We start from the raw sequence: 26,081 nt of genomic DNA, 5'->3' as shown, positions 1-26,081 counted from the left end.
TTTTGCCATTTTGACAGCTAATACAGCCGAAATTGTGGCCTTATTACGGCAGAAATATTGGCTCAATCTTGTACGTCGCACGCATTCGCAGCATATGATTTCATACAGGGCTTATTTAAGGGACTGTTCGAAACGTTCCCACAAAAGAAATTTATCATTTAGATGACATATGTCCTAAATAGCAACACTTATTGGACAAGATGGAAATAAACACGCGGTACACTGATTACTTCCAAGTTTATCACCTCTGACATACCACTAGTCTTGAAATGGCAAATAATATCGTAGCGCGTAAAAAACTGAGATACAGGAAAAGGGAAGGGGCAAAAGGGGAGCGCTACAATATTATTAGTTATAAATTACCAGCACTCCCAACTACATACCCTTGAAACGGAGTTACAGGTGCTGGTAAGTTTATGCGCGTACTACAATTACTAAAAAGTGGTGATTTTGAGTTTGTCAGCAGTTTTGAGACATCTGAGAAAGGTTAGTCTCCAACAAGACGAGGATAGCAATGCGAGCTTCTTGGTCTGTCATGCTTCTTAGATATAGGCACGAAAAGACAAGGACGAAGGAAAAAAAGTACACACGCATACTACGCAAACACAAAAAACCAACAACGCATCAAAATATGGCGGGACTGGCAACATCATGCGATGAAATTGAACGCTTCTTGATAGCCGGCTACAAGACAGGCCTTCTCACATGCGCAAGTAGTGTCATTCCTTTTTACTCAAGGACAATGACGTTTTGTTAACACAACTTTTGCCGAAATTGTCTATTCGTTCAACTTCGATTGTTCAGCTTCAATTTGTTCCTTCTCCAATAGTAACCACCAAATGCATCGGTGTTTTCAACGTTTCCCTCAGTGTGTAAGGCAAGCGTTCTTGCAGGTTATTGCGTCAAACACTACCTCATGGAACAAATCATGACTCGCCCGCCAGAAAAAAAACAGATATTGCGGAAAATTGTCGCTTAGTGCCCATATGAAATTTGCACAACATAGCTTATTGCGTCCATTTTGCTACCTCGCTTCCTAAACTTTGCACCACAGTGGCGCTTTTTTGCACATCTTGTAGTTCACAGGAATGTCCAGGAAACACTGTGTGCATTCTGCATGAAACTGACACCTTTGGTGTTAGTTTCATTGCTGTTCTATTCTATAGCAGTCCTGGTGAGGAATGTTTTGAGAATTAGAACAAAGGTTTTACTGAAACATTTGAATAGTACACTTTCATGACTGAACCGTGAGCACGACAGATACACAGAGCACATTTTGTCATCTACCAGAACTATACCCATTAACACTTCATCAACTTGTTTCCTGTATTAGATGTGCTTTTGAAATCAGCATGGATAGTGTGCTAGGTGCTCATATATTCGTTTTCCGGGTAGGATGTGGCAGCGAGAGGAATTGCCACCATAGCGGCAGCCATGTTTCAGCGTGATAAACAGACCCACGCTCAGACTTTCGTACTGCTTCCTGTTGCAGATTTTTCCTGCGAACGTTTATACACGGCAGACAAGTCAAGTCCACTCTTGAAGTTCCACTGTGACCAGAAGGACGTCTGTATTTGCGCCGAAGGTGAATGTATAAGTTAATCGAAGAAACGTTACAGCAGCATTGTTAATAATTGGCTGGTGTCAATCGTAATCATATAGATAGCAGCATCACGACAACTCGATAAAACTGTGTCAGCGTTGCGAAAACTCACGAAGTGTCTAAACTCGCTGGCTTTCACGATAAAAACTTTTGAGGAACCCATCAGATTTGCGGCGAACGCGCTAAACGTCTGAACGCACTTGCATGCACATGCAGGCGATTTTTTAACAGGTCGAGGCAACGCTTATTTGACATCGTCAAAAACACTCCCGATCGGTATTCGAGGTTCTCGTGAGCATGTGAGCCCAATAATATAGCACTCTAAGTGACAGGGAATTTATTATTACAATTCTAACGGTCGGCTATAAATCGATTCCTCTTCTGTCGGCTACATCACGTCATCGACAATCTCGACTAGGCCATAGGAAAGCGGTACGCGGTGATAGGATGATTTGAGCAGTCTTGTGATAATAGTCTGATTATCACCCGTAATGACGGAGACCGCACAGGTGAAGGCGATGGAGGTCACAAGCGCTGAATATTTCACTCGCAACTACTTCATTGACAAGCACTCGATATGTCGTGTAAACAATGTTGCAGCGGTATACAATACTAAATTTCGGGCTACTCTCATCATAAGACCGTCTTGAAAGGGCAGCATCTGCTAGGGAGCAGTGACATAGCCAAAAATGTTTTTCGGGGGGATGTGGGTTCAACTATACTTTATCTGTGTTCGTGCGTGTGTTTTTATGCGTGAGTATATATACGCCAAACAAAATTGAAAATTTTTCAGGTGTTTTAGCTCACTCACCCTCTTTCCCTGGCTACGCCTCTGCTAGGCAGGATTGTGGTTAATTTACTGAAATTCATGCAATTCAAATAATTGTGGAATTCCTTAGTGACGCGAATAGTTACGGAGTTTTTTTGTTTTTTTTTTTGAGGGGGGGGGGGGTCTAACAGTCATACAGCTTGCTTAAATCTAACAAATTTGCATTAAATCTGTTCGGTTGGTTAGTAAAAAGAATATTACAACCTTTCATTTTTTCGCATTGTCATGGACGACAAGCAGCACCATCGGTAGTTACCTTTTTTTTTATCTCAAGGTGGATGTCCTCCAGCAGATCCACTCAATCAGTTTCTAAAAAACAAGAACAACGAGTTTCTTCAGGATACGGAGCAGCAGGATCTTCTCAGAGAATTCGCCTGTGATGACGTTGACTACGGTAAGAAATGTTCCATTGTTGTTGGTCATCACTACGGAGTATACGCTTTGGAGGACTAAACTCACGGACGCTGTTCGTTCCAACCTTTTTACCTTACCAACAGCGGCATATTCATTGCAAGGCCAGCACACCGCTCTAGTTTTCGGCATCGCGACGCGTCGGTATTCGGCTGTTGCAGATACAAACAAAGGCATTTGTATACCTTCACACCATTTGGTGTAACAGCGTGGTAATGTTCATGACAATCTGATTCACCAAAAGTAATAAAAAGAGATGAATAAAAAGAGTAAAAGAGTAGGTTTCACTAACGTCACTCTAGCGTTGCACCGCAATAGAACAGATAGCGCTTTGACTACTCAGCTGAAAACAGTTACCGTTAAGACTATCAGTATGAAGCTGAATATAACCGCAGGCAACGGGTAGTTACAGAAGCTTTCGAAGGCCAATTTAGTGTCTCCGTTGAAAAAAAATGGTGTTGTGGCTGTTTCGTCATTGTCATTGTGTAATTTGCATTATTCTGGGACAAAGGACCACCGATCATGCAGGTGAGAGCCGGCGCCAACCGTCTAAACTCTATAGAGCACAGCCACTGTCGTTGCTTTGACTTCAACTTCATTTGTACCCATCATTAGCATAATTTTTAAAAAAAATTCTCCCCACAAGTTTCTCAATGGCAGCATACGAGATGGCAGCTTACCATCTCGTAATAAGATCATGTATACGAGATGTCAAGCAAGCAAAAAAAGAGAGAGAGAGAGACTCACCTTAATGCAGCAGCTGGCACCGACTGACGCTTGTACGTTCAAATGCACTTATATACCCTATAAAGTGGACTGGGCAATGACCGCAACCGTAGCTCAAAAGTAGAGCATCGGACGCGTTATTCGAAAGTCGCAGGTTTGTATCCTGTTGAAAACAAGTTATCTTTTTCTCCCCTTCCCTTTCTTCAAATTTACATTACAATTAATTTTAATAACATCTCCTATACCTTTCCTGGCATTATTTTGCATTAGTTCTCATTAATAATGTTACAGAGAGAGCATTCTAGAAGATAGATTACGTTAGGTTTGTCACAGCAAAAGTGTCTATTTTAAGGCTGAAAACGGAAGTATAGTAGTGCTGCGAACTGAAAGTGATTTCATATGTGTGCTTATTTTACAGCGCGATTCGTTACACAGATGGTGGCCCGAATTCTCCGGTTTAGCCACTTTAGAAGATGGGACTATGTCATAAAAATTTCAAGAGCGTCTGTTGCTTTGTTGGGCTTCATTGGGGTACAGTTGCTTAAGCAGGCTTTCAGCGACCAAAGTCATGACGTGTTGTGGGTACCCCGAGTCCCCCAAACGTTTTGTTTGCTCTCTGATGCTTAGGGGCCAACAATATTCACAGGGCTTTTTCAAAGTGTTAGTAAGGGATAACTTCACTATGCCTCGCTTGGCAAGTTTAGAGTGCGTGGAATTAATTATATGGCAGTAATGGCTTGTTTGCATTGAAGCCACACAAGCGTGCCCAATACGCTTGCAAGGAAAAGCGTATCTGTCATCTCGTACATGTATCGCCTTTCACGTATCAGAGCACAGAGTTGCACCGTGCATATAAATTTCATTATAGATATAGAAAGCAAAGTAGCCTTTGCCAAAAAAAATGGGACGGGTGGAAAAATGTTTGTGCAATCGATATGTGGAGTTTACCGTCCCAAAAGCACCATATGATTATGAGAGACGCCGTAGTGGAGGGCTCCGGAAATTTTGACCATCTGGGGTTCTTTAACGTGCCCCCAAATCTGAACACACGGGCGTACAACATTTTCGCCTCCACCTGAAATGCAGCCGCCGGAGCCAGGAACTGCAGCCGCCGCAGCCTCAGGGCTTTCTCGCATTCACTGCAATGAGAGCGCATCCCTACGGGCATCATAGACCCTTTTTATAAATACGCCACCTGACGGTGAGCTTTTCACCAGTTTCGCTTCGCAAAGAATCGTGGGTTAGCTAGTGCCGTCATGAGGGCATAGAAAGCGAGCCGTCAAATCCGTGAGTGCTGTGATGTTCGTGTTGGCGGCTAGTTCTCCGTATGATCCACTGCAATCACACCTCTTTATAGCTTGAACGAGCTCCTAGCACTCTCCGATAAGCTTTCTGAGCTGCTTCCGCTGCACAATCAGCAATATTTTGTACCCTTCAACGGGTTGGACGAGCAGTTTGGCTTGTTATGACTGGCAATGCATGGATCCGGCCTGCAAGAGACTCTCACTGACGTGCCCTCCCGATGCGGTCCGCGTCCTGCAGAAACGCGAGATGTGTCTGTGTGAGCTGCAATAAACGCGCATCAGCGTCGCTGGGACACACAGCCTGCGTCGTCTGCTGTGGTGCCCTCACAATGGCGGCAGACTGTAGTTCGTGTCCGCGGTGCTAGGCGCGCCCTTTTTCCAAAAGGGTGTATTGGAAAGAGCAGTAACGAAATGGCAAGGCTAAATATTTAATCGTGGTTCATCACCAGATTTGGTAGCACGTGCATTGGTAAATTCACTGTATCATTATCAGTTAAAGAAATAAAATATTTGAGTGTGCCATGAACACATGCATTAAATGAACGATTGTTTGTTTGAGCACGGGGCTTGCCGCGCATGCACTGGGTTATAGGGTATATCTACTGTTGATTCTTGGAATAAACCGCATTGTTGAAAGTTAGTGCTGTGTGGTGTGTTTTATGTGTCCCTTGCTCTGTTCCGTCCTCTGAGTGCCATACATCGAAAGTGTTACAATGGTATGTCACGACGTATGAATTACAGGAAAATCCTTGCATTGATTCGTTTCATGAACAGTGTGGAAAGGAAAGGCGAAGAAGAATGTTTCCAGAGATGGGTTTATAGAAGTGACTTTTCTTATCACGCAAGTTCTGAAACCAGGTAAGCACTTTGCACTCTGTGTACATTAAGCTTGACGAATAAAATTGTCTGTACTTCGAGTGAAGTGAAGTGAAGTAGCTGCATTAAGTTATTTCCATGGTCCGTTCTGTAGAAGAGCGAACGATTATCGTTAAGATGTAGACAGAATAAATAACGTAGAGAAAGAGAGAGGAGGAGATGGACATTGCGCACCGCCCACATGTTGCAGGGTTTCACAGGCGGTCACTCAGTGATCTTGTTTTCAAGAACTGTAGAAAGACTCGTGTGACTTTTTGGGGTGATTTAATAGAAGACCACGCACCTACGGTCTTCTCCAGAGTAAAGGGACAATCATTCAGTCTGCTCAAGGCACACTGGAGAACCCGGCGAAGTTGTTCGAAGTCAGGACAATGACACAGGGCATGTTCGAGGGTTTCTACGCCATTGCAGTTATCAGTTTAAGGAGTCAGTCATACCAATGCGATGAATGAATGAATTGGTAAAGGCTACACCGACCCACTAGCGATACAGCACTGTAGCGTCACGTCGCGAAGTCTTTATTGCATATAATCTTCGGGTAGTCTTTAAGCTGTAAAGGCGTTGATAGATAGGGTGACTGTCTTGATTGTCGAAGACGCCAAAAATAACCGCGGACGTTTTTATATTCCAACTCTTTCTTCCGGCAGGAAAGTAATTACGTCTTGGAAGTTTATTTTTCCACCTTTTATCAAAACAAAGCACGTCTCCTCATCTCTGAAAATCAGTTATTATAGAAATGCATAGAATGAATCGTACCGGTCAATAGCTTTAAAAACGCGCCATATTAGATAAGGAGATGAATTGCATTGAACTGTCGAATGCAAGTACCTCAATGGTGCGATTTCTGGAGATAAACTATTGGCAAACTTTACCCTAGTATATAGTATTCGCCGAAAGGGCAGGAATAATCTGCGCATCACAACTTTATTGAATCCCCTTCATCCACTTTGATTGTTCATCATCCATTCATGAGTATTTGGTAAGCTAAATAAAAAGTTGTCTAACCTTGAAACTAATGACAATGAAGCATTTACCCTCACATTAAAAATAGCCTAAAGGCTAAGTATATACAAAAGAAACACGTTTACAGCTTTCCTGGAAGAAAAGCGTCGCATTTGAACAAACATTCGTGCTCGTCTTGTTGTCGAACTAGGCACAAGCGCCTTTGTGAAGCAGCCCGTCTGCAAAAACTTCAACTGGCAGGCTGGCGCATGCTTTATGGCGAGAAAGAATTTATTGGCCAACTGGAAGGGCGCAACAATTATTAACAAACATGAAAACAGTACGCCATTAAGGTACAAAAACGTCTGCGTATAATTATGCAGGCAAATAAATCAAGGAGCGCTTTACTTAGGCTTTAGCCTTCACCGTTCGCACTTTCCGTTGCAGCACACTTTATCGTCGTCTCAATTCATTCAGTTGTCATAAGTTTCAATTTGTACTTTGGAGGTTTCATAAATGTGAAGCATTTTTTAGCAAACTTCGGTGACTTTGAGCTTATGTATCTATCTAGCCGATTACGTTTGGGTGCTGCTTGCGGTCATTGCGGCAGCGATGAAACTATAGAGCACGTTCTTTGTCACTGCCCTCGTTACAGCGTGCAAAAACGGCAACTAGCTGCTGCGTTAGCTCACCTTGACGACAGACCTTTGTCTGAACAATCAGGGCTGGAAAGACGCATAATTTGTGTGCTCACAGAAAATCAGTGAAGGCCTTACTGAACTTTTTGCGTGGCAGCGGCCTATTGTATAGACTGTAGCACCCCAGCTTCCCCCCCCCCCCTTTTTTTTGCGCGCGTCTATTTCCCTCTTCGCTTTCTTCCCAATCTTTCTCCCCATTCCCCCTTCCCCAAGTGCAGGTTAGCAAACCGGATGCTCCATTTTCTGGTTAACTTCCCTGCCTTTCCCTCATTTTATTCTCTCTCTCTCTCTACGTTTGGGTGCTCTCGCGGGGTCATCCCCTTAACTTGGCGTGAACAAAAATTATCATGGGAAGGTAAGATGGTTTGACGAATATGACGCGCTGGTCAAGACACAAATAATGACACGATCCCGTCGCGTGCGTCGTCAAACACTTCCCGTCAGACGGTGGCATATACCCACGGGCGGGTATGTGCCGCTGGTGTGCGGCTATGTGCCACAGGTGATTGACATTTAGTATCTACCCAGGAATGACGAGCACACACAACGTGGAAGCGTAAAGCAATACCCGACATCGGTAGAGTCGACCCAACGAAGGCATAGAATAAATGTCAGTGTTAAGAAAAACCTCCAATTGGCAGCGTTGACACCCCGACGAATAAAAATAATATATCTTAGGGTCCCAGCAGGAATTGAACCAAAGCATGTTCTGTGCCAGTCAAGCATTCTACCACATAGCTACGCCAGGTCTCGGAACTATTTTTCAAGTAGACGCTAATCTTCGTGAAACGTTAATAGTGGTTGCAGTGCTGCCTACACAATTTTATAAACATTACATATGTACTCCTTTGATACAGCCGTCACGTCGGCTTAACGTCAATTTTGGTTATGTGCTATGCGCTGAAGTTTATTTATGTAGCGGTATCCAGGGCCAGCATCTTCGCGAGCATCAGCGCTTCATATCAGCTTCTGGTGCTGCTTATACGCATGTTCCAGTTGACATTGTTGCGGAAGTGCAAACAAGTGGTTATGTAAACATCTGCAACTCTTCGACATTTATATGCTCGTGCAAGATTTGTACATATATTTAGCATCATTTTATGACGTGTCGCTCAGTAAAAAAATTGCAACACTGTCACCTTCTCTCCGCCTGCTTCACATCACGTCGATTCCCAGGTACGTGGAATCTGCCGATTTTTTTTTTATTTTGTATTATTGTAGGGAAAACTCGCAAGCAAATGTCAACTTTTTTTTATTCAAAAAGTTGAGGATCGCAGGCAACTTGTTCTTTAAAAACATCACCGTCTAAAGTATATGTGCGTAATTTAGGAAAGTGTATATGGCGCTTTCATCGATTTCAATCGATACGTGACCATGTCGCACAGTCAAGGATCCAATGTTTCTTCTGAGTTTCAAAATTGAAAACAACCTTACCAAAAAATCACAAAAACCAGTCTAACGTTGCGATTTGAGTGTATCTCTCCTCCTCTGAATCTTCATCTGTAGACTTCGAGCAATACGTAGTTCTTCCATTACCTCAGTGCGTCGATATACAGGGTGCCCCAGCTAACTTTAGACAGAGTTTAAAAATATGCCGACACATGCAATCACGACGCGACCAAATGCGTGTTGCTGAACGTTGCTTGTATTTATTCAAACTAGTTTTGGGGTTCTAAAATATGTTTTAATTATATCCGCTTATTTACTAACTTTCGAAGAAACAAAAATCAATAAAAAATTCAATAAGAAAGTTGTAGATTGGTATGGAAAGCGTCCAACTAGACAATTTTGAACTTTACATCTGTTAAGTATTAGTTTTTTTTCTGCTAATTACAAATTCCCGCGAAATACAAAAAAAACGTCACAGCTTTGCCGCAAAGGCGAAGCAATGAACGCGATAGCAACAATTTGAGAGGTCACGCGCAGAATGGAAAGCAGATCAAAACGTGCCCCCGTTTTTCGCGCACAAACTACGCACGAAACATACTCACAGGTACGGATGCATGCGAATACGCGTCTTATTTGTTACTTCGCTGAGTGGGAAAAATCCCGCGCTTTTCGCGAACAGTGACTGCAATGATTACAGTGATCTTTGTGCGTCTGGTAACTACAGCAGAATTGTTCTACGTAAAGCCCGAGGCCAACCAAGGCATACGATCCTGCCCGCGTCGCCACCGCGAGATAAAGGTGCGCGAGGGAGCGTTGCTCCCCTTCTCTAAGCCGGGCAAAGTACGCGTAGGATATTAGAGTGGGCATCGCTGCGCGATGTGGCTACGTGCGCTCATTGCGCCATTTTTCTAGTAATGTCGATAACACAGCAGCGGTAAGTGGTAGATATAAATATCTTGCCGTTTGAACCCTGAACAACGTTCTCCGGGGTGGCTCAGTGGTTATCGCTGAGCCACCCCGGAGAACGACGCAGAGTTCCCACGTTCGATTCCGCACACCGGAGTGGGTTTTTTTTTCTTGATTTTTTTATTTTTTGCGTTTTTCTATATATAGAGGCGTATACATATACTGTGCATGACATCAACGCCGACGTCGACGCCGGCGGCAAAATCTAGCCGAGAGTGTCCATATAATTGCTATCACAATAATACGACGTTACAAACTCACTCACGCGCGATGATTCGAGTGCTTTCGAACGACCCGCGTATGAACGACACGCTTCCCTCATACCGGTTCATGACAGCGATAAGCACTGACAGCGGTGATCGCTTTGGTGGCCGACAGCAAAACGTGTTCATCGCAAAGCCACTACCATGGCTGCGGCCTGGCGATTTGATCGATATGAGGGGGAGGGGGGGGGGGGTTTAACGTTTCAAAACCAATGTCCGGAGCCCTCTACTACGGCGTCTCTCATAATCATATGGTGATTTTGGGACGTTAAACCACACATATCAATCGACGTCCCAAAACCACCTTATGATTATGAGAGACGCTGTAGTGGAGGGCTCCGGAAATTTCGACCACCTGGGGTTCTTTAACGTGCACCCAAATCTGAGCACACCGGCCTACAGCATTTCCGCCTTCATCGGAAATGGAGCCGCCGCAGCCGGGATTTGATCCCGCGACCTGCGGGTAAGCAGCCGAGTACCATAGCCACTAGACCACCGCGGTGGGGCGTTGCGGCCTTGTCGAGCCAGCACAATCGGGCAAATGCTATGGTCGTTCGTACGTGGAACGTTAGGGAGCACTAGAATCATCGGGCACACGGGCGCGTGGGCGGGTTTGTCACGTGATATTTTTTTGTATTTCGCTGGCATTTAAAGTTAGCTGATATTTCTTTCTTCTTTTTGGAAGAGCGCATGTAACCATTCCTTAGGAAAAATCTTGTCATGTTTTTATTTTTTTAATTCTCCTTTTTTCTTTCTTCGTATATACTTTCATTCGTGTTAATAAAAGTTCAGTTGCTCGTCAGCGCTTGTCTGTTTCTCCTCTTTAGTGTCCCCGTCTTGAATTCGCGCTGCAGGTACTTCATTATGCTAAACCCACTAGCACAAAGTTTCACTCTAATAAGTTATATCCCTATACTTCCCATGTAAGCACTCTCACATGCTGAACGCAGTGGCAGCGCCACTTTTACCAGATTCGACTGCCGGGCACGCAACTAGCATGGAGGAATAAAAAGAAAAGTGGGAGCATTGCCCCACCCGAGTGAACCGCACCATGTCGGCCCGACACGTGGTCAAAACGGCACAGCTTGCGGTATAATTCAGTACTCTCAGCGCTGCTCCGTCTATGAACCACCTACGTGAATTTGCCGGTCTGCACCGAACCAGTGCGTGTCTTAGAAGCTATCTGGGTGCCGTACTCCGAAGTATCGGGAAGTCTCATTGCTGGCGTGATTTCGCGGAAAAGGTCACGTGTGGGGCCGACAATGCTGGCTTCAAAACGGCACGGCTTGCCAAGGCTGCCCGCGAGACGTCACGCTCCCTCCTTTTTTTTTTCCTTCATGCCAACTAGAAATAAATCACGAAAAAACATTTCTTTCATGACGTCACTGGTTAGGTAATTGAAAAGAGAGAAAGGCGAAAAATCAAGAGCAGGATGGTTGCCGCGGAAGCTGTCCTTTCCAACTTCGCATGCAGGCGGAATGCGCTCGTGCCTTCATCTGGTCTGCTGGCTGCTTGGGCAATGCGTGGCCATTCGTAGGATTTCGTTAACCATTTTCACTAATTTTGTTCGTGTCTAGTCAAGTGACGCAAGTTATGTTCACCAATTTCTCAGTAAAACGAAGCTATTTGTGTCGTCTCAGTAAGACGACACAAGTAAAATGAACATTTTTCTTGTAAATTTGTAGAAATACAGAGACATACACTTAGTGTGAAAGTGTTAATCTATAAAAGCAGCTTTCATTAACAACTAACATATGAACGTAATGAGCAAACATTAAATCCGAAATATCCGTACCAAGGCAAAGATCATCAACAATCACGAGTTCGACCCATCGTATTTGACTCAATCACGTTTGTTAGGACGGGGCACATGGTTTTCTCACGGAAATTAAGTATCAAACGAGAATAAAGTTCGGACGCATGGAGAGGCTTGAAGCGATCAGAAGTTTTCGGAGAAAGAACGTCACATGATAACTGTGTTTCGGCAAGTTGACTTTTCTTCGTCAGGGCAACCATGTTGCCTTGACTAAGAAAAGTTTACTTGCCAAAAAGTTGGCTCCATCGACATTCTTTGTAATATTTTTTAGAATCATTTAGTCCATCACATGCACTCGATAGACAGTATTAGGAGTAAAGACTCACAAATTTTCAAACCACAGCTACGTGATTTTCATGAACAGGAAGGAGCCTATATAATTACTGCACATCATTTGAACTACATGCCAAAAGTGAAAGAAGTGCTAACTATGTAGCCGAGCCAACACAAATTCAAGCCTTTCATTAAACGCATTCTTCCGACAGCAGCTTGGCTGCCGTATTGGCCAATTAATCTAGCGACACTGCACTTCTGTTAGTCCACTCAGGCTTGCAAAGAAGTGCATGGGTTTACTCATGTACTCATGCTAAATCAATGCCTGCTAAAATAATGGGTCAAAATAGTTGTGCTCACTCGTTGCCACTATAGAAAACCTGAAAAGCGTTCGCGGAACTGGATATTGGTCTAAGTTTTTGTCTTCTGCGACACTAGGTGCGTCTGTCTCAGCGGTACCAGTTGAGTGCCCCCAACGCATTTCTGGTTTTGTTGTGAAGTCGAGTCAGCGGAACGTGACGGTGCGTCTACTTAACTTCGTCATCGTTTTTCAGTCGATTTAAAATGAATTTAGGCAATACGTGCTCGTAAAAAACATGAACTTGAAGCAATATCCTGCGCTGGCATGAGACGCTGCATCTATGTGCAGCGGTTAGTGGACGACGCTTCGTTTAAACTGTGAAATTCGACTCGTAAAACTACAATGTCGCAGCAAATCAGAAGATATGGTGGTCGTCAGCCTCTTTGAACAACAAAGGCACTGCTTCAGCTTTTTTACCCCGTGCCCCACTACCCACGCTGCTCAAAGAACGAAACGTAAACTGTAGAAAAAAGTTCGCTATCTAACACTATCCAATGCGAAGCCTGTACTTCCCATAATTCCCATGAAGGTACACGATCGCAGCGCCAGATTCCTTTCTAGGTATTATTTAATTAAACTCTATGCTGTCCGCTATGCACAACTTGTTTTCGCATAGCTGACACGACAACTGAGCGAGATAATTGAGCGCGATTCGATTGTAATCTCACTCAGTGAGAGAATGTAGACGCGAGAAGGAGCGGAGGCAAGCGCTACGAACTCGTCAACCACTTCCCGCGCTTCGCCTGGTTTCAAATTCACAAACTAAGAAAGAAAAAAAGACTAACAAAAGAAAAGTCATTTGTAGTGGTATTGAATTTCTTTATTTGTAAACACTTGAAGTCAATAAATGCGAACATTCCCAACAACCTCACTTCATTCAACCGAATCTTAGGATGCCCAGCAACCGCTACGAGCATGCGGGTTCATTGAAACCAAAACTAGCGCAGAGTTTCCGGGGATGGCCTGGTCAAAGTACGTATAGACGGTTCCCCGCAGCGGTGAACGGGTGCTGCCACGTTCGAACACCTGATCTAATGACCTTCTCCTTTCCACTTCGTCACCGTCGGCGATGGCCGGCCGATTGGCCGTCGCCGCTCCTGGGTGGAACATCAGCAAAGCAGGTGCAGCGCATAGTACGCGCTGCCCGTTTCTATTTTTTTCTCTAAGGCGCTGCGCCGAGTTACTTTGTGGCTGACAGAAATTAGGTGCCTTTTTCCTTCTTCAAGAATCACTACTACCACTGTTTCTCGCCATATACGCTGCAGGGCAACGTCCGTCACACGCCACATCGCAGCCGCGCCACCGAGGAGAAGGCCATGGTGCTTCGGGGCGGTGGCGCCATCTAGTTTTGCATAGACAAACTAGCCGCAAAAAACGGTCTATAAAAGTTGTCTAGCGAGGTGGCTCACTCGCCCCGCCGTGGTGGTCTAGCAGCTAAGGTACTCGGCTGCTGATCCGCAGGTCATGGGATCGAATCCCGGCTGCGGCGGCTCCATTTCCGATGGAGGCGGAAATGTTGTAGGCCCGTGTGCTCAGATTTGGATGCACGTTAGAGAACCCCAGGTGGCCAAAATTTTCGGAGCCCTCCACCACGGCGTCTCTCATAATCATATGGTGGTTTTGGGACGTTAAACCCCACATATCGAGGTGGCTCGCTCGCACGTGCTTATCTCGGGATTCCACCACAAATTTGCTTTGAAGTGACAGTAGTTGAAGAGCGCACAAACGTCACTTGGCTCACTGCCACGGCCGCATTTACAATAGTGCGCTATTCACATACGAAGAAGTAAAAATTGTGTACGTTGTTCGCGCTCGTCCAAGTATATACTTGTGCGTTCATTTCGTACGTCTTTCTTTCTGTTTGAGCAGCGTGCTTCAAGTGCCGAGCTGTGACAGCTGTTGTTTGTCCATGCTCGTACTGTGTATGCTCTTGCCGTGCTTGAGGTGTGCGCTGCAATTTTTTAGCTGCTTGTTGTTCTTCGTGTGACCAGGGGTCGGCAAACTCACTCATGAGTCAACTCACTCGGACTCACACTCAAATCGAGCCGTGAGTCCGGGCGAGTAATATTTTTGTGAGTATGAGTGCAAGTGAACCCGGTTGAAGAAAAGTTTTGGGAGTGTGAGTCCGAGTGAGTTCTGCTCGGGAAAATGTGATGAGTGTGAGTCCGAATGAGTCCAAAGCGCAAGATATTTTTCTTGAGTGAGAGTGAGTGAGTTACACTTTCTGTTGATGACTTATCTATCAAGTGATATTCAGCACTTTTATCAGCCTAACCTAGATTCACATTTATACTCACGTGTAGTCACATGTATTTCAAAGCGGTGTCATTCATACACTATTATTTAAATGCGTAAATTACGTAAGCGGGGTGCCTTTACCTCCCCCACCAACTCTTCCAGGAAATTTCTTCATTATTATATCTCATGATGTCATCTCTTTCAAGAAAAATTACTGCAGTGGTTTTGAAGCCCTCAGAACTCTTTTTCGAAGATGCTGTGCCAAATGACACCAAGAAGAGCACCGACTAAGTGAGATATCGGTGTTAAAGAGCATCGGCATCATGATTGAAGAAGCTAATTCTTGGCTGATGAACTCATGAGTTGACCAACTCAGACACACTGAGACTCAGATTGAGCCGTGAGTCTGAGTCTGAGCGAGTCCGGGTCACTAATGTTTTGGTGAGTTTGAGTCCGAGTGAGTCTATCTAAAGAAAAATTTTGTGAATCTGAGTCCGATTAAGTCCAAAGCTCATAATACATTTCATGAGTGAGCCTGGTACCGCGTGGTCACCTTCTTGAGTAAGCGGGTGGCCATTGACAGCTTTGCGTGGAGCTTCTGTACCGTCACGTTGTTGCGGTTCAGATCCTCGAGGTGCAGACCCAAAACTCTGAGCTTGCTTGGCATCCTGGAACGCCAGCAACCGAAAGCGGCACCCCCATGGGTTTGACGCGAGTAGGTCGCTGCTCCGGGACGTCAGATCACGCTAAAGTCTTCATTTAATTCACCCAACGCTTCCCCCTTTATGCCGGATCCAAAATAAAGTTGGTTCACTCACTCACTCATGAGTGAGCCTGAGTGAGCTGCACACGTTTTGCTGACCTGTGCGCGTGACATTGCAATTTGTAACTGCAGCATTCATTTCTTCGCCTTTGTGGCGAAACAATTCACAATGAGTGCTCAAAGGTCTCCGCGAGGATACGTTCCACTTCCGTGTTGTACCGATGCTTAAAAAGTGGAACCTATCACGTTTTTTGTTTTGCTCTTCTTTTTAGGTTACGAGAATTGCTTGGAAAATAAGACACGCCGTATCAAGGCGCGCGATCACTGTGGTGCTACATTTAATATGGCCGACGACAAAGAATTCATCATCATGGGAAAAGACTCCGGGTATATTGAAGAAGATGAATGCAAGCAGAAACAGTGAGTCAAAAGGCCAATTTTTGTGTCTTTAGTGTTCTGAACTAGTATGTCAAAATATTTGGTTCTCAGCGTTCGTGTAATATTCGTGTTTGAAAGCAGGTCTTACGACGCAGCTTGCAAACTTCTAATGCAATAGCGTGAAGAGCTCGTTTCGCGGAATTTCTGGTGTCGGCGTCATTGGGTGGGAGCGAAAAATTATCTTTTTGTGCGTGAGCCAAAAATCGAGAAAGATGCAAATAAAAGAATTGTTTTAAAATCTAGGACTGAATGAGGATTGAACGGAGGTCTTTTGCGTGGCAAGCAAGTGTTCTACCAAGGAGCCACGTTTCTGCTTAGAAATGTAGCGAAAATAACTTCATCTGCTTGGAAATGCAGCAAAAGTAACTTGCACGCTTTACAAACACAGGCGTCCTGTATACATGCTTAACAATGCAACATGTAATGTCGCTGTAATAATGCGTGGTACAAGCGTACGTTGGGATCAGGCATCTTCTTTATTGTGACGTAAGGAAAAACAAATCCTCGCCCACGCCATAAACATATAGCAGGCATTGCCAATTAGAAAACAAAAATGAACAGGACAGAGCCAAATGAAATTTTGAGGGAGAAGGATGTGCAAGAGAAACGGACTCTACCCCAAGTCGAACCGGACAAATAAAAAAGAGCTCTTAGTTTGGTTTACAATGTTGATCTTGCTGATGCGATCAGACATTAGAACATACCATTTTGATGAATTCGTGGTTTAAAGTGCATCATCCACTAAAAAAGGCACGCACGTTGCAGCAGCTTTTTCCTTAAGGTCACGTAGTGGGTGCATAGCAAGTTGAAAAAGATCTCACGCGCACAATTGCCCGTGGTTTGAGGCATGCATGCTACCCACTACACATAAGGCAGCCGTGTGCGAAAGCTTCACTGACATAAGCCATTTTGAACTCAGTGCGCACTAGGGACAGAATATAGCTAATGCGTTCAATTCTTGAAGGGGTACTGACACAAAATTTTGCGGCCGAGATAGCCTGCAGGGTCAATTCTAGTGAACATTCGTATATCATCTGCAAAATATCAACAGCGAATATAGCTTGGAAGGTATTTTAAGTTAGTTTTGAAGTTTGCGTGAGCGACCGACACCATAGCGCTATAGACACCCTCGGAGGTGACCCAAAGGTGACCCCCTACGTCCCTCACGTCACCACGCTGCGGTCAACATAACAAGATATGATGACGTCATAGCCGCCATTTTTCTTTTGCCGCGTTAGTTCCCGAAGTTTATATTTCTCGGCGGCTGGTTGAGAGTGCGGGGCCATGGCACACGCTTAGAAAGTTTTGTGTTTGGGGGCATTCCAGTCCCGTTTTCTATTCGAAAGTGATTCTTGATGCAGACCTTGCGGAAGTGTGTCACAGTTCTATGTGTTGACGTGATCAATAGCTGCACACGCTATGTGGCGAAAGTTGCAACCAGTTTTTGGAACTCTCTAACCGAAACCGAAACTCATTGATAGTGAGGGGCCTGTAAACATTTATCTGTCGTGTGCTGCAGCAAACGATCTGTCGTGTCATGACCAACAGGCCTCCAGCAACGCATTGCAGCAGAAAAACGCCAGGCCAAAGTTTTTGTGTCAGTACCCCTTTAAAGACCCAGCTTAAGGGTCACCCCCCTTTTTTGTAAATATTTAGATGGGGAATGAAAGAGGTGTTAGAGCTTTTTTTTGTTGTTGTTGTGGTAAGATGCACGATAATGTTCGTACCCATTTTAAAAGAAGTAGCTAAAACGGAAGCCAGGTATTATGCATAATATGAAATAGTGAATCACAATACTACTTTTATAGACGATAGCTCTTAAAGGTCGTGAAATTTTCACAAAAACCTACCGTAAATATAAAACCGACTGATTGTATTTGTTATTGAGAGTATGTGATTGTTCTTCGAAAGGCAGGGTTAATTTTTTGTAACTCAATATGCCCTCGGGTACAGTATAACCGTCGCATTGATAGAGAGTCTTCTTTTATAATTAGGCGTTTGGAATAGGCAACATTTTTACATACCGCGAGATTTATATCTTCCTACATATAAACGTGTGAAAATTTCTGACGATATATTTTGACGATATAGTTTTCGAAGAATGGTTCCTTGTACTAACATATATGCATACATGGTCACATATCGATAAAATTTGCGGCATCGTCGATGCAGTTAAGTGTCACTATAGCCGGAAACAAACACAGAAGACAAAAATAAAGCGAGAAATGGAAATAAATCTAAAAGTGCGCCCTCAACAAGACGCATATTTATTCATTTCACTTGAATTATGAGTTCACTTGATGAAAAATAACCCACAAGGTTACCTGCGATTAGCACGAAGGAACTCGAAGGTGGTGGTGTGCGCTATATCGCGATGAAGCACATAGGCAAGGACTGCCATGCCAATGCAGAATAGGTGACCAGTAAAAGAGTGAGGGATTGTGGGATGCACCGTCTGCTACCGGCGTCCGGTTCGAGAAGAGTAGACGACGGCGAACCGCTCCACCGCAAGCCTCAGATTATTCGGGATTCGCGCGCGTGGTCACCCGTCTATCTTAATCTTGACAAACCATGGTCGGTTGTTCGGCCGTTGGCTGCTCCAACTCGAGCGTGAAAGACAAACGCAGGTATCGATTCCCGTGGAATAAAGAAAGAAAATTGAGGTGGGCCGAGGCTGTGAAGAGAGCCACAGCGACAGGTAGCCTTCGAGTACGAAACACTGAAGCCAGAGAGTGCAAAAGCCATTTTATTATAGGTACGTGTGTATTACACACTAAAAAAGTTTACGCGTGAATTTGCTGTGAATATTATATTGAGAAATGAATTGTCACGCAGGCATGCCTAGCAAAGATGATAGGGGAACACGCGGGCGAAATCTATCTGTCATACGAGATGAGCGCTGGCAATGCACCCATATATATGACAAAAACGCGAAAGCTTCACTCAAAAGTAAGTTTACACGAAGCGCTAGACAAGTACATTTGCTTTTATTTTAGTCAAACTGTGCGCCAGGACGGCACCCAAAGGAAGAAGTGCGTTAAACAAGTGCAGTGTTACAATCATTCGGCGCCATTTATGTCTGACTGTATTGTTTATGTGCCACCGTGCCGCGCAGAATGATCAAGATCAGCGTTAAAATAAGCATCTGGCTTCGACTAAGAAATGCCTCTTATAACGCGATGAAGGCTAGAACCAAAAAAAAAGATATCTCAACGTGCTCAATAAGTGCTGCGCTTCATGCCGATCGACCTACGACGTCGGCCGAAGCAGCGATTCCGAAACTCTTAGCACACTGCTACTGTCATCCCCATCCCCTGAGATCGTTAAAATGGTGATTTTTTATCTGCAGTAGCGTTTTATACAATGAAAACTGTTTGCTGTATTGACTGATCTGCTAGCCAAACTGACAGTACCCCCCAGCAGCAAAAAAGCATTGCAGATCATTTTAGTGTGATAAAAAAGTTTCCTTACCGTTCATGGCTTTCGTAGCTTGTCATCGTCACAGTCACGGTTAGCAGAAACAAAAAACCAACTTCTAAAGCACTGACACTTCACGGAGAGGTGCTTTTTTCAATAGAGCGGTACAAAATTCGGGCGTGTCTGCTGCTAACCCGTTAGGGGCATCGAACCAGAAGCTGTCGTATTCCACAGGTCCCTGCGACTACCCATATTACCGGTCGCCTATTGTCCGAGGAAAAAAAAAAGCTTGCTTCATAAGGCCTGAGACAGCCGTCTAAGGCAGAGAGCATCGGCTGTGCACTGAAGAACTGTGGCCGCACCGTTCTCTGATAAAGAAACACTCCTACTAATTTTTCTTTCCAAATATTTGTCATGAGCACCACAAGCTTGTTTTTCTTTTCGTCCGGCCCAACAGCGACCAAAGCTGGGAATTTTTTTAACTGCCTCTGTGTACCAGTGTTCTTTGCCCTATCAATCTAAGGTAAATGTATTTGACTTACAACAATCAAGTGCACTAATTAACAGTTTTTAGTGCACATACAAAATCTGCATAATGTATGCAGCATTCACGTGTCAGTGTCCTTGTTTAAATCACCCGAGTGACGCAACATACAGGCCATAGAGGCACGCTCCACAAAGTGCTCCTCATCGAGACACCTGTGGACCATGAGCGCTATCTTATATTCATGACGTAATAATAATAATAATTGCGTGGGTCGTGCATGCCAAAAACCCGATTCGATTACGAGGCATGCCTTAACTTTGGATGAATTGAGGCTATCTGTGTTTCTTTAACGTCCACCTAAATATACGAACATGGGTGTTCCTCACCTGTCCCTTTCATCGCAATGCGGTATTCAGGCCGTAGTTTTGGGGCTACTTTACTAATGAAAATCAATATATTCCCTATGATATGGCCAATACGACTACCGTCCCGCAATAATACTGATTTGTGGAGTTTAACGCCCCAAAACCACCAAATAATTATGAGACGCCGTAGTGGAGGGCTCCGGAAGTTTCGACCACCTGGGGTTTTTTTAACGTGCACCCAAATGTGAGCACACGAGTCTACACCATTTCCGCCTCCATCGGAAATGCAGCCACCACAGCCAGGATTCAAACCCGCGACCTGCGTGTCAGCAGCCGAGTACTTTAGTCACTAGACCACCGCGGCAACAATATCCGATCGTAACAGAACCGCCATGACCAATATGGATGTGCACGCAATCGGAACATGCTCCCATTTCTTACTGCAAGCCGGCTCAGCTCCAGTGCAACGACCAGCTATATGCTATTGAATGTGTGATTAATTCCTCAAAAACGTACAGAAGGGAGTGCGTTAAAAGTTCACAGGCCACTATTCCATGTATTTCTATAGGGTCATGGCATGCGAACGTTTTACCAACACATTACGTCTTCAATCCACCAACAACACAGGCCTTGCAGCACATGCCTAATACACACGCACCAAACATTACGCTGTAAGGACAAGTCTGTGTTGTAATTGAAACATAGCAGTTAGGTCGCGTTTCAATGTCAATTAAAACCTACCTGGTCCACATTCAAAAGGAATTCCCCCTATTGGAATGTTGAGTGGACCCGCATTCGAAAACGACCTCACTAACTACCAATGTTGACTTGGTTCACACCAAAATTTCGGCCACCCACCATCAATGTGAACATTTTTTTTCAGACTTACTGCTTCCTCAAATAAATCCTCGTTAGGTGTCAGCGAATAGTTAATAATAAATGAAAATGAAATGCGAATCGAATACGTTCCCGACTTCCTAATAGTTATCGAATACCAAGCCAACTATTTTCAAAGCAGCGCTAGAATTCCGCAAGGTTTCATTTCAAGCAGATATTGTCAAACATCAGGAAAGAAAGAATTACTTTTATTGGACAAAAAATGCCGCAGTTATGTAAACTGAGATCATCTCGCAGCAACTGTAGTGCCTTCGACATATTTTGCAACTGTAGGTCGAAATATAGCACGGACTGTAGTATTGAAGGTGATACTTTGACAACAGCTGTTAAATGAAACTGAAGCTCAATGTTTACCCGAACTACACACACAGCTGAATATGCAATGAAACAGATAAACCCGTAATCGCAGGATGAGTCTTAGTGCGAAAATCACGTAAACAACACTGTTGAATACTACATCTACAAGAACAATTTATGCTAACACAACACTTGCGTTCATTGTGATTCATATAAACTAGAATCAAGAGTTTAAAAAAAATTGAAGGCGCGTTAGAATATATTTGAATTTGAACCAAAAACAATCTATTCGCGTAAGCTTGTAGTTATTGGAGCTGTTTTTTACCTTCCCACTAACTAAATTATTAGTTATGTTCAGTTACCAAACTTTTTTCTTTTTGGCTGAATTTCCAGAGCTCAGTCTTTTTCTATACTTTCCTCTTCGTCCTTCACTTTTTTCTCCTCCTTTGCAATTGCTTGAAAAATCAATGTATACTCGAAATCAACAAAGGGAGGAAACACGCTGGGATGCCTTACGCCATGTGACACGAAAACGTTTCCAATTTATAATGTGTAAAGCATTCAGACATGAAAAATACAGAAATACAGTTAACAATGTGCAGCGGAAAGCAGGTTACCACGCAAAGTGTTCCCGACATTATTAATAACTGGCGTGCTTTTGCGTGCCACAATATGATTGTGAGGGACGCTGCAGGCCAGTGCTCCGAAAATTTTGACCACTTCATATTCTTTAACGTGGACATAAACCTAAGTTCACCGCCCTTTAACATCTCACGTACATGTACATCGAAATGCGGCTGCAGCGGCCTGGGTTCAATCCCGTGACATTCAAATATCTACATCACTTTTACCGGTCGCGGCGTTGAAAAATGAAAAGCCAATAAATATAAATGAAAAGAAATGATCCAGTAGTGACGGGCAGCATTTGCTATTGCGGTAAAAATGGACAACATGAAGAGCGAAAAAAAACGTGATATCACCTGTGAAAGCGCTGAATCATTTTGGTGCGCAGTGCTGATCAACTCTGCACATATTTCAAGGGCCCCTAAACCAACTCCGATCATATCATTTTTTTAATATTTCACGTAAACACGTGCATCAAGTACGGAATACCGTCACAATCAACAATGTCACACTCGGCAGCCCTACGAGCCGCAGGCGCCCCACAAATTCCAAGAATCAATCCCTTCTCATGTTCGTGTCTCTCGGCAGTCGTCTCCCCCTCAGAGCATTCGCTGTTACGGCCACATGTATGTCGCCTGCTGGTCATCTACAATAGCTGTTTGTCTAACAGACTTCAGCTAGTTGGTGAGTATTAAATCTGAAAGACGGGGTGTGCAATAACGGACACAATTGACTGATATGTGGGGATTAACGTCCCAAAACCACGCTATGATTATGAGAGACGCCGCAGGGGAGGGCTCCGGAAATTTCGACCACCTGGGGTTCTTTAACGTGCGCCCAAATTTGAGTACACGGGCCTACAACATTTCCGCCTCCATCGGAAATGCAGCCACCACAGCCGGGATTCGATCCCGGACTTGCGGGTCAGCAGCTGAATACCTCAATAGACTACCACAGCAGGGCAATTACGGGCACAAGAAAGAAGCGTGTCCCCTCATGGGTACGTGCGCTAGCCGCTCTTCCACCTCGCACGGTGAGGAGGGGCACTCGACCCGTAGGAGAGACAAGCCGACGAATGGAGCATAAAAAAGAAAAGGGCGAAACGAGCGAGGGCCTCTTTTGTGACATCGAACGCGTCACATGTTACTCCTCTATTACGGCATTTGTGACTCGGGTCCACCGTGAAGCTGGTGGACCTCATTTTCTGACCATCTTCTACAAAAAGGAAGGTGCGCTTTTACAAGAGTCAAGAGAACATAGGTCTATTTATTTACATAGGCACAAGCGAGAGAGATCAAATTTTTCTGCTTCTTTAGCCCTGCGTCTGCTAATACCGAGACACTCGGGAAGCGATGATAGCAGCTCCCGCCAATTCGGTGTCTTGGCGTCTTAGTGCTCCATCCAGCGGGAAGGGTGAAGAGATCCACTCAATACACCTGGTCATGAGCATTGTCGAGATCGATGTTTAATGGAGCCAGAACTGCACCCCACAATGTCAACGTACAAGTTCCAGGCTTTAGGCGACCTGATGTCGAAAACTCTGGGTGAGAAAGATAAGTTCGAACAGGGCAAGGGGAGGCGGGTCGTCGGCTTCGATGGAGTTGGCGGCAGTCCGCTCGAGCCCCTGCAAAAGTGCATGTCCGCGTTCAGGTGAAGACATGCCCTGATTCGAGGCGAACTTCTCCAGCGACGCCGTTTCTCTATGAGGCCACCTTGATCGCCCGGCCACAGCTTATCACAGGTGCATAAGCACCTTCCAGGAAAATGTGGGGTCCGTGCCTCCGTCCAAGCGCTTATTTCAAGAAAAAGTTTTGTGACCGACAGGTCAACGCATAATGGCGTCAACCATGATGAATTTCAGGGTCCGGCGTAACAGGCACCGTTCGTGAAAATGCTCTCGGTTATGTGTTCATTTTAGATTCGTGCACAATTGCAACACCACAGCTTAACTTCGGCTTCTGGTGGGTTTGGGGGCCCTTTCAAGGATCACCTATGTTGAGTTACGCAGCAGGCAACTCAGAAGCAGAGAAAAAATTCCCACTGAATCTGTCATGTAACGCATTAGCAAGCGCAACACTTACACCGATGAAGTCACCGCGATTCTTTCAACACGTGAATCGAAAAGCACCCATTTTACTTTCCCAGGCTTTTTTTTTTCCTTCTCTTGAAGCGTTGTTGAGTCAAAAAGATCAAACGTTTGTAGTATTCACTTTGTACGAGTTCACGATACTGGCTCGAGCGAATTATTTTCATTTTGTGTTGACAGTGACATATCGCCATGCGATAACAAGGACCGATGTGTATGCTGTATCGCTGCTTACAAGTGATAATATATTCGGCGTTCATGAGAAGATGAGAAACGCTGCGTACAACACAAACTAATTATATCAGCAAAGTAACTGTTGCAACATTTATTTATTTATTTATTTATTTATTTATTTATTTGTTTATTTATTTATTTATTTACAAAACTGACAGGGCGCATCTTAAGCAACTCGCCAAAGGGAGCTTGAGGTGCCGTATATATAAAACAATAGAACAATAGTACCATTCGCATAATTATGGTCAAAGCATCAGTTATCACTTGTTGTGGATGTTTCCTCGTTTCTGTTTGACTTTCACAAAAGTTTAGTATCTCCATGTGAGCGTGTGTTTTACTTTCTTTCCTTTTTTATTTTTATGTCAGGTACTTTTATTTGATCGACAGCAGTTCCCTGGTTTTCCCTGCAACACATCAAAGCAGCAAGAGACGGAGGCTCGTGTCTTGGTTCATCAACGAGTTCTCCGACAAACCGGCGTGCTCCTTTTTATGAGCCTTCTCCTGTGTAATATGCACAGCACCTTGATCATGCAGCTTTATAAATTTGAGTGCTCTAGAGAAATTGTATGTTGTCTGTTTGGCTTTGCCATAAGAGCTACTGATTTCTTTTTCATTGTTGCATTAGTAGCCGCTAAACAATGCGTCGTACGCCATCCAACTCACTCAAATTATATATATATATATATATATATATATATATATATATATATATATATATATATATATATATATAAAAGGGAAAGAGGTGTATACCTAAGGGCTCGTTTTTCCGTGTTTTGACACAATATTAATGAGATCTAACAGACAGTAATGCCAAGGAATGTACAGGAAAAGTTATTAGAATAACGCGTTATTCGAAGGTCGTAGGTTCTATTCCTGCTCAAAACTGGTTATTTTTTCACCCACTTTTCTTCTTATTTACATTCCATTGGTTCTAATAACTTTTCGTGTACATTCCTTGGCATTACTGTCTGTTAGATCTCATTTATATATATATATATATATATATATATATATATATATATATATATTTAAATGAGATCTAAAGACAGTAATGCCAAGGAATGTACACGAAAAGTTATTAGAACCAATGGAATGTAAATAAGAAGAAAGAAAAGTTGGTAAAAAATAGCCAGCCGTGAGCAGGAATCCAGCCGTTATTTTTTCACCCACTTTACTTGGCATGAACCAAAATTAGCATGAGAGAGTAAGTTATCTTGACGATTATGATTCGATGGTCGGGGCAGGAATAATGACACAGCCCCGTCGCGTACATCGTCAGATCATCTACACCAGACACCTGCGGCACATACCCGCATATCAAAGTTGGGTATGTGCCACAGGTCATTTATATCTGCCCAGGAACAGCGAGAACCGACATTGCCATTTTAAACATGAGAGTTTTAAAGGGGCCCGGCAACACTTTTAGGGGCGAAGCTCTTTGAGGCGTGGGTCTGTCCATCCCTTGTATGTATGTAGCAGTACGTAGCCACCGGTGGCACATACCCGCTCTAGAGTGGGTATAGCTGCCACAGGTGATGCGAAATAGGAGATGGCCGTACTTGGAGTGTTCACATGGACGCACGGATGGACGGACAGACGGACTAGCAGACCGACGGACGGATCAATAGATGCGTGGGCGTACGGACGGATGGACACACGAACAGACAGACAGACAGACAGACAGACAGACAGACAGACAGACAGACAGACAGACAGACGGACCGACGGACGGACGGATGGATGGATGGATGGATGGATGGATGGATGGACGGATT

The 26,081-nt window shown here is 44.2% G+C and overlaps 1 protein-coding gene across 5 annotated transcripts in view; it reads left to right on the top strand.

The window, feature by feature from the left end:
* LOC119176497 (A.superbus venom factor 1) overlaps nucleotides 1-24,865 on the top strand; it is a 267,863-nt gene extending 242,998 nt beyond the window's left edge. For 3 of the 5 annotated variants that reach the window (XM_075877793.1, XM_075877790.1, XM_075877789.1), the window contains 5 exons: nucleotides 1,493-1,585; nucleotides 2,707-2,826; nucleotides 5,648-5,731; nucleotides 15,731-15,878; nucleotides 24,670-24,865. In XM_075877793.1, the coding sequence (XP_075733908.1) occupies nucleotides 1,493-1,585; nucleotides 2,707-2,826; nucleotides 5,648-5,731; nucleotides 15,731-15,878; nucleotides 24,670-24,796 (572 nt within the window). In that variant the 3' untranslated portion in view covers nucleotides 24,797-24,865. Of the gene's footprint in view, nucleotides 1-1,492; nucleotides 1,586-2,706; nucleotides 2,827-5,647; nucleotides 5,732-12,534; nucleotides 12,675-15,730; nucleotides 15,879-24,669 lie in introns of those variants that run through there. The other 2 variants (XM_075877791.1, XM_075877792.1) reach the window with 2 other exon arrangements.
* Nucleotides 24,866-26,081: the final 1,216 nt, after the last annotated feature.

Source organism: Rhipicephalus microplus, chromosome X (genome assembly GCF_043290135.1).
Source record: "Rhipicephalus microplus isolate Deutch F79 chromosome X, USDA_Rmic, whole genome shotgun sequence".
In the NCBI taxonomy this organism is placed as follows: domain Eukaryota; kingdom Metazoa; phylum Arthropoda; class Arachnida; order Ixodida; family Ixodidae; genus Rhipicephalus; species Rhipicephalus microplus.
The sequence above is the reverse complement of the archived record's forward strand: the minus strand, read 5'-3'. Positions and strand labels throughout refer to the sequence as shown.